Source organism: Colobus angolensis, unplaced genomic scaffold (genome assembly GCF_000951035.1).
Source record: "Colobus angolensis palliatus isolate OR3802 unplaced genomic scaffold, Cang.pa_1.0 Scaffold269, whole genome shotgun sequence".
NCBI lineage: Eukaryota > Metazoa > Chordata > Mammalia > Primates > Cercopithecidae > Colobus > Colobus angolensis.
The window spans coordinates 227,276-236,421 of NW_012115921.1; the positions used below are offsets into that span (position 1 = coordinate 227,276).

At 53.0% G+C, this 9,146-nt stretch overlaps 1 protein-coding gene across 2 annotated transcripts in view; it reads right to left on the bottom strand.

Moving 5' to 3' along the window:
* Positions 1-9,146, bottom strand: part of ST5 (suppression of tumorigenicity 5) — a 123,273-nt gene that overhangs the window by 15,656 nt on the left and 98,471 nt on the right. For both annotated transcript variants that reach the window (XM_011947593.1, XM_011947594.1), the window contains exons 5-11: positions 8,783-8,934; positions 6,380-6,595; positions 5,386-5,482; positions 4,930-4,974; positions 3,458-3,642; positions 2,045-2,154; positions 1,763-1,832 (exon numbers count right to left, since the gene is read on the bottom strand). In XM_011947593.1, the coding sequence (XP_011802983.1) occupies positions 1,763-1,832; positions 2,045-2,154; positions 3,458-3,642; positions 4,930-4,974; positions 5,386-5,482; positions 6,380-6,595; positions 8,783-8,934 (875 nt within the window). The remainder of the gene's footprint in view (positions 1-1,762; positions 1,833-2,044; positions 2,155-3,457; positions 3,643-4,929; positions 4,975-5,385; positions 5,483-6,379; positions 6,596-8,782; positions 8,935-9,146) is intronic.

Sequence of the window (9,146 nt, forward strand, 5' to 3'; positions counted from 1 at the left end):
TCAGTGCCTTCTCCAGCAGGGCTCACAGGCCTGGAGGGCCTGGCAAGTCCGAGTCAGGAGGGAGCAGAGCAGCAGGTGCTGGCCCCTCATGCAGGCTGCTAAGCAAATGCAGATGGGGCTATTTCAGTCTCCAAACCTGCTGGCCACACGTCACAGATATAGAGAAGGCAGAATCTGTTTTTGTCCATATTAGGCCTGAAACTCACTCCTGTCTCTTTCCCTCTCCCCCGCCTCCCCTAAAGCCCCAAGTGATTAAATCAAGTATGTGGGATTTGGGTTAGAATCACTGTGTCCAATCTGCAGGAATGCCGAGCTAGTGCCAGCCCCCTTGGCAGGGACCCAGCCCAGGCCCTCTCTGAGCACGCCAGGACAAACACGCTCTTCCCTGGGGGCAGCAGCCCCACTGCAAAGGAGCAGCTCTGCTGCATCTATGTTCCAGCAAAGGCAGCCTTCGCAACACTCCTTCCAAGCCCAGGAGGCCCAGGCGGCCAGAGGCTTGCTGGCCTCTGCCTGGCTCACCACCTGGCATCGCTCCTGTGCATATGCCCTTCACCCCTCCCTGGGCACTCTACCTCCCAACACCCCCTCTCCCCAGTCCATCCTCTGGGGGTGATCCAAGAGTACCAGATTGGTGACAAATGACTTCCCTTCTGGTTCTGTGTGACCTTGGGCAAGTCATTCTACCTCTGAGTTTTGACTTCCCAATCTATGGATCAGGGATAATAACAACCCATGGGCTATTGTGATCATTTTTTTTAAAAGACATACTTGAAGCATCTAGCTTGGAATGTGACAGGTTCTAAACAATGTCTATTCCCTTGGCCTTTCCTGTGTTGGAAGTCCAATCTCCTGTAACAGGCCATCTAAAGTTCCTCGAGAGAAGATCCATGTTAAACTCATCTTTATATGCCTTTAGCACATGCCTGATTCTCAATAGGTCAGGGCTTCTGATAAGGGATGATGTGTTTCTGAATGAATGAATGACTGGCCCCAAATCCTTCCTTCAGGGCTCCTGCCCCCTTCATCTACCCCTAGACTGGTATCTGGGGAGGCTTTCTCTTGCTAAGGCCTGGAAACCCCAAAACATTGTCAACAACACAGTGCTCCAAGCGAGGAGTGCAGCAGGGACCAGGCTCTGGGCCTCTACCCTAATCTATTTCCCAGGACTAATGGGAATGGAGATGGTGAAGGACTTCTCTTTACAAAATGGCTAACATTTTCAAAACCCAATCCCTTTCCCCTAGATTCAAGGTATCTCTCTCAGATTCCCAGAGAAGATATGTCTCTGTCCCTCCCCAATCTCCAGCCCTACCACACCACAGACAGGCCTCCTCCCCACTACAGCCTGGCCAGGTATGGAGGTGAGGAATGTTGTCCCTCACCTAATCTGATGCATATATACATACTGCTGAGGGTGATTCGATCCTGCAACCAGAGACCAGCAATCAGAGCCCACGATCCCAAGGAAAATGAAGAAAAAGTAGAGAAAAACTAAAAAGACATGAAAACCCACTCCCTCCCCTTATTCCAGATAATCTCCGATCCTAAGGCCCCCTCAGAAGCACCACTCTGAGCCCTGCTCTCCCAGGGTGGCCTCACCTGTGAAAATGTGTGTGTTGGCAGGGGGTTGGGGGTGGCCTCAGGGAACAGAACATAGGATTTCATACAAGCTAAAGTTGCAGAAGGGCACACACACACACAAACACACACACCCTGACCTAGCCCCTGCCTGCCAGCCCGAGGACCAAATGGCCTCACTCACCAGTAAGCGCCTGCAGTAGCCAAAGCGTCTGCTGCCATCTTCCCCAGTCAGCATGAAAGAAAAGGTCTCACTGGAACAAAGAGAGGTCTGGCATCAGGGAGGTGTGAGAGGACCTAGGAAACAGCCCCCAAGAATAGGGACTGTCATCTTCAGGGTTGGGTGAAGGGCCAGGTTGCTGTAGGAGAGGTGGATGAGACTAGAGCAGGCCCGACTCAGGTGCCTACTGCTATGGGGGTAAAGAAGGCTATGCCCCTTCCTCCCTCCGGTCAGGCCAGGCCTCACCTGCTATACTCTGACACAGGGAGCCAGTCCTTGGCATCAGGGAAGCAAAACTGGGGAATGGCTTTGAGCCTTTCCTCTGCCTCTCGCATCTGCTTGGTGGGTCGGTCCAGCTGCAGGGAAGAAGGAACCAGGAGATGACATGGAACCTGAGGGCGGGTGGTGGTGGCTGAGAAACCCCTCCTCCCGAGGACCCTAGATGCCACTGACCAGTGGGCATGATCTCAGCAACCGTTGTCCCACTCTAAATTCTTACAGAGCCCTGAGTCATCATTCATTCATTCAATACATGCCAACAGAGTGCCTTCTGTATGGCATCTGACACACTGCTGTGCGCCAGGGCTCTTGGCTCTCGACGGAAAACAAAGGGGACAAGGTCCCCGACCCTGCACATTCTGGTCAGCAGAGTGAGATGGTCAACCACAACATCTCAGAGCGGGGCTTAAAAAAAAAATAAGCAGGGTGGCCGGGCGTGGTGGTTCATGCCTGTTATCCCAGCACTTTGGGAGGTCGAGACGGGCGGATCACCTGAGGTTGGGAGTTTGAGACCAGCCTGACCAACATGGAGAAACCCCGTTGCTACTAAAAATACAAAATTAGCCAGGAGTGGTGGCGCATGCCTGTAACCCCAGCTACTTGGGAGGCTGAGGCAGGAGAATCGCTTGAACCCAGGAGGCAGAGGTTGCAGTGAGCCGAGATCACACCATTGCACTCCAGCCTGCGCAACAAGAGTGAAACTCTGTCTCAAATAAATAAATAAATAATAAGCAGGGTGATGTAACAGAGCAAGCTGGGTAGGGGAGGGGCTCCATGCAGGCATCTGGACAGACCTCCTGAAAGAAGTCCTACTTGAGCAGAGCCTGAGAAATGAGAAGGAGCCAGCAGCCATGTGAAGAGCTGGAGAAAGCACATTCCTGGCAGAGGCAATGGCCGAAAGAGGGGTTGAGTGTGAGAGGAAGAAGAGGGAGGCCAGGCTGGCTGGCGACAAGCAGGGAAGGTGGAGTGAGAGAGAGGCTAGTGGGAGAAGTGCGGAGTGACAGCTAGTGGGTGCAGAGTTTCTCTTTGGGGTGATAAAAATGTTCTAAAATTGATAAGTGGTGATTGCACAATTCTGTGAATACACCCAAACACTGAACTGTATACATTAAGTGGGTGAACTGTATGGTATTCAATCGTTTTGGATTTTATTCTAAGCACACTGAGAGATTCTCTCTCAGCCCTCATCCCTTGAACAAGCACTGGCCCAAACCCACCCCCGCTGCAGCCCAAACCCACTTCCCTCCTGGCCGAGAGGAGGCAGGTTCAGGGCTGTGGCAGCTCGGACGAACAAGATCTCTCTCCTTCCCCAAATAGGCCTGGTGGATAGAGGCTGGAAGAGGGGAAATATGGGCAAGGTTGGGAGGGAGAGGGCCTCACCTTGGGAAACTGGTAGGAGACTTCGGGGAGGTAGGTGTTTCGCGATGGCTTCTTCTTGAGGGACACCACCACAAAGTACTCGAAAAGCTCCCGCTCCTGCCACTCCAGCAGCTCCAGCTCCAGGGTGCGATAGCTGGGCGCGTGCTTCAGCATCGACTGGATGTGGACCAGGCGCTGTGTGTGGGCTGGAGGCAGGTTGCACATCAGGGAATGGACCCTCACAGGCCTCATGTTAGCTCCCCTACCCCTGGCTCAGGGCTCCATCACTGTGGAGCACTTTTAAGGGCATAAGCCTAGTCTGATACCATCCCCAGCTTGCAGTGCGGGAGGACTGGCAGGCACAAGGTGCTGACCCCTGCACAAAGACTCTGCCCTGACACAGGAGGCTGCAGGCCTGGTCTTCCTGGAGCCTCTGGAGACTGAGCTGGGGCAGGAGGACTGACGAGGCCAGGCAAACCCAGGGATGCATCTTGGCACCCACTCTGTCCCTGTACCAAAAGGACCAGAATACATGAACATCCACAAAGGCTTCATCCCTGGGCCCCTAGCAGTACTTGAGCCTTGTCCGTGCTCCTACATCCAAAGTCTACTTGCCATTTGCCTGGGGATGAGAGGATAATCATCCAGGATAGGCCTAAGCAGGGTTTCCCCATAGAGAAAGCACAAAGATTTATCCAAGGACCCTGGAATGTGAAGGTTCCAGAATCTTTCCAGGCTCCTCTCTGGGGAGAGGGGAGATGGGGGGCGGGGCTGCAGGGCCTCCAGAGAAACAGTTTCCTCTGGCACATTTCTTGCCAGAAGAGGTCCTTGTAATCTTCTGTACCCATCTCTCACCCTCCAGATCTACAACCTTTTTTTTTTTTTGAAATGGAGTCTTGCTCTGTCTCCCAGGCTAGAGTGCAGTGGCCTGATCTCAGTCAGCTCACTGCAACCTCTGCCTCCCAGGTTCAAGTGATTCTCCTGCCTCCGCCTCCCGAGTAGCTGGGATTACACATGCCCACCACCGTGCCTGGCTAAATTTTGTTTGTTTTTTTTTTTTTAGTAAAGATGGGGTTTCACCATCTTAGCCAGGCTGGTCTCGAACTCCTGATCTCGTGATCTGCCCGCCTCGGCCTCCCAAAGTGCTGGGATTACAGGCGTGAGCCACCACGCCCAGCTGAGATCTACATTTACCAGGCAAATCTAGCTCCCAATTCCCATGGACAATGGCTTGGGACAGTTTGGGCAGGGCTCCACCCTTACATTTGGCAAAGAGAGACATCTGGATTTAACCTTGCAGGGCTGAGCTCACATGTCTGTAAGGACAGACTTCCCTGTGGCTCTTGCTCTGTTGTTCTGGCATCTGGCCTGTCTGTCGCCTCTCCACATCAGGCCAGTTAGGGACACTGGAGCCACACATCCATCGGCAGAGAAGGCTGATTCCCTGCAGCCCTGCTGGGAGAGCTTCCGTGCTCGTGGGAGCTGTGCCTCACCTTTGAGCCTGTCATCAGAGTCGCTCTCGCTCTCACTGTTTTCATCTGGAAAAGGAACAACAGAGGACATACTTGCTGGACCCCACAGCCAATGTTTTCTGCTCCCCTACCACCCCAACTTTTCTCACAGGGGATGGTCTCTACCTTCTCTGGGCCCATGGTGAGGCATCCTGCCTCCAGGAGGCCAAGATTTGAAATGGGAAACAGATTGCAATGCTCAGTGAGTCTGGCCTTTCCTTTTGCAGAAGCCGATTCGCACACCCACCTCCCTACTAAGGGCCTCACAGCCCAAAGTCTGAAGGAACCCATCCCAGACCTTTCTTCCCTCTCTGCTCCTCCCTCCTATGTGGCCATTTCCTGGCAGGGCTCTACCCTCCACAGGCAAATTGATGCCTCTCCCATTCCTAATGCCCAAGGGCCCGAGACACCTGAACCAGTTCCGGCACCAAAGCCTACCTCTCAGTGATGCTGTTTCAATGCTGGACATAGACAACTTTTTTAATCTCTTCTTTCCTCTCTTGGCATTGTAAATGGAGTTAATTCTTTGGACAAGCTGGGTGAGAAAAGCAGGGTGGGTGAGGTAACCTTAACACCAGCTGCCCCACTAACAAGAAGGCTGAGTAGGAGCTCATCCCTGCCCTTAATGGTACAGGATTTCTGCATTGCACCCGCTGGGTCCAGGACTGGTCTAACTGCAGAACCGACCCCAAGTGGTGACTCACCAGCCATGCCTGGTAGCTCTCCATACACCTAGTCCCCCAAGAGTGGTCTCCTGCCCCAACACAAGGACACTAAACTTAGCTCCCCAGAGGAAGGAACTATGATCAAACTAGACAGGATGGTAACTCTTGGGTCCCAAGAGTCATTGAACCAACTGAGACAAAGAGCTTCTGAGATGCAATAACAGGAACAAGGATTCTAGCCTTTCCCCTCTGAGCCATAACCTGGGGCCCCGACAGGAAGAATCTAAATTCCCAATATACCCAAGCATTGTTTGCAGGCTAAAAATACCATCTGGCTAAATCCTGCTGCTTTGGGCCGGGGATTTGGGCCTGGCTGCCTATGTGTGAAAATCATTGCTGAAAACTCTTCAAAGCTGTGAGTTATAGGAAGAACCCTTGTTTGAGTCCTAGGTCCTTGAAAGCCTGGAAATGCTTATGTGTGCAGATACCCCAAAATTCATACACCACACTTACTAATGGAGAGCCTTGGCTAGCCTTTCCGTCCTCTAACATCTGAGCACCAAGAATCAGTTAATGCATCTTTTTCGATAAGAAAGGATAATTAATCAGATGAAAAAGAGGCCAGTGCACAGACCCAGAATTTATTCAAAGGGAATCGAGGAAGCAGTCCAGATTAGGGAAGGAAGGAAGCCAGGAAGGAGAGAGAAAGGCTGGCTGCCTGCCCGCCCACCTGCCCAGCCCCAGTGGGCTGCCTCTGGGGAGGGTACCTTGGGAATGCGGCGGGCCCGGCGGCTAGACAGCAGCTCGCTGGTGGTGCTGAGGCTGTCTTCGTTGAGGCTGGAGGGTGAGGACGGCAGGCTCAGCTGAGCCAGCAGCAGCATGTCGTCATGGCTGTGCCTCTTGGGTAATCGTGGCAGCCGGTGGCTCTTCCTTTCTGACCAGTTCCCACTGCGCAGGGACTGGCTGTTGGGTTTCAGGGAAAGCTGGCATGGGGGAGAGGACATGTGAGAGGGGCTTGCCACAGAGGCCTTGGCCAGTGCCTCTCGGCTGGGATGGGGACACAGAGGCCAAGGGCTGGCATCCCTGGCTCCCCACAATCTTGCCCTGGAATTTCCATATCTCTCTTAAGACTTTAACTACTAATCAGCCAGGTCAGGGCTAGATTAGATACTTGCCTTCCCTAAAGGAAGCTTCACTACTGCCAGCAAAAAATGAAAGCAGAGGCTAAAAACACCTGTGCTCTTATCTGAATGGAAGAAAAAGGCAAAGTGGGAATTTTGGGGGCTCCTCCTGAGCTTTGGGACAAGGATTACTGGGTCTGGGTGATGCAACCAGTCTTCCAGACCTCTGCCCCTGAGCCAGTCCTAAAAGGTTTCAGACAGCAGAGGCCATAACCTAATGGCCAGCCTGCTGGGCTGGGAGATCCTGCAGCCTGGCCCTCCTAACTGCTCCCATGGAGAACACAGGGGCTCTGGGCTCTGATCACCAAAGCTGGGCCAGGCAGGCCTCACACTGAATTGGCTTCCACACTCACAAGGCCCTGACTGCCCTCTTCCCAGCCCTGATCTACTCTCTGCCTCTCGCCATGTGCGCTGACCTCTCAGCCCAGGGCACCATCCTTGTTGTGGACCCTGTGGGGAGGCAAGTATCCCACAGACACCCAACCACTGTCTGGTTCTGGAATTGCCTCTCCTCACTCTTCAGCAAATCCTCCTTCCTTCACAGCCCCCAATTTCCTGTTCTCACCCAATCATTCTGGCAATGCAAACTCAGAGGAAGCCTGTTTGAACAGAGCCCTCATTAGGGGGTAAATCTTTTTTTTTTTTCTTTTTTTTTCTTTTGAGACAGAGTCTCACTCTGTCGCCCAGGCAGGAGTGCAGTGGCGCGATCTTGGCTCACTGCAACCTCCGCCTCCCGGGTTCAAGCAATTCTCCTGCCTCAGCCTCCCAAACAACTGGGACTACAGGCATGCGCCACCATGCCCAAGGTTAATGTTTGTATTTTTAGTAGAGATGGAGTTTCACTGGCCAGGCTGGTCTTGAACTCCTGACCTCAGATAGATGATCCGCCCACCTCGGCCTCCCAAAGTGCTGGGATTACATACATGCGTGAGCCACCACTCCCAGCTATGGGGTAGATCTTTTTTTTTTTTTTTTTTTTTTGAGACGGAGTCTCGCTCTGCCGCCCAGGCTGGAGTGCAGTGGCCGGATCTCAGCTCACTGCAAGCTCCGCCTCCCGGGTTCACGCCATTCTCCTGCCTCAGCCTCCCAAGTAGCTGGGACTACAGGCGCCCGCCACGTCGTCCAGCTAGTTTTTTGTATTTTTAGTAGAGACGGGGTTTCACCATGTTAGCCAGGATGGTCTCGATCTCCTGACCTCGTGATCCGCCCGTCTCGGCCTCCCAAAGTGCTGGGATTACAGGCTTGAGCCACCGCGCCCGGCCGGGGTAGATCTTTTATAAAAACAAACACCTTATTCCAAAGCCAGAAGAAATCATTTTTATATTATCTGACCAATGCTATACAGGTCCTTCCATTTGCAAAGATAATTAGAGTTACCTGGGGAGGTCAGAGAAGCCTCTCCACCTGCCTCTTGTCATCCTGGACAAGGACAGAAGGAGCTGAAGTCCAAGAGCTTCCTTTGGCTTTTCACCTTTCCTCTCGTTCTGCCTTCTCCCCATCCATTCCTTAAAGATTCATGCTTACTCTCTCCCATAGGAGTGGCTCCAGGTGTCACAGGCACCTGTCTGGCTCTCCAAATGTGATTTGGGGGCCTACAAATGGCCCCCTAATGCCAGTACTGAGATGACTTCTGGCAGAGTTGCAGAATGCCAAGACTCCCACTAGGCCCTGTCTTTCTGTTTCCCACAGGGTGATAAATAATCAGACAGGAGACTGCAAGGGCTCCTGGCTGAGTTTTGCAACTCAGGGCTTGTGTAGGAAGGGAAAGAAGATAGGACAGGATGCCCCTCAGAGCAGGTGCCAGTTGTCCACAGGGGTTTCAATATGGTGGATGTCCCTGAGTGCAGAGCCCTTTGCTAAGGAGACCTCCTTTATCAAGTACTAGTGAGGGTAAAAGCCTGAATGGAAGATGGGCCCAAGCCTTGGAAGGGCAGGCCCCCACTGTGGCCCTCACGCTAACCCTACAGGCCCACGTCAGGGCTGAGTTACCTGTGTGGGTGGGCTGTTGTACTTCCTGTCCTGAGGACTCCACATCCTGTGCAAAGAGTCCAAGGAGTTCTCAGACAGTTGCTGGGATTTTCGTCCTGCTCTTCGGCTCTTTAAGTCCACATCCTCATATGGATTCTCCTTGGGCAGATCTCCTGCAGAGGAGGAAGAGTTAGAGAAGGGGGAGAAGGAAAGAAGGAAACACACGAACTCACACACACACAAATAAACAAGCAGAATTCCTGTGAACCAAAGAGAATGGCTTCTGCCTGGCCCCTCAGCTCATGAGTCATGCAGCTGCCCGTCTGCAGTGGGGAGGCTACAAACAGATCCTGGCTCCAAGTCCAGCAGCAGAGCCCACCCCCCC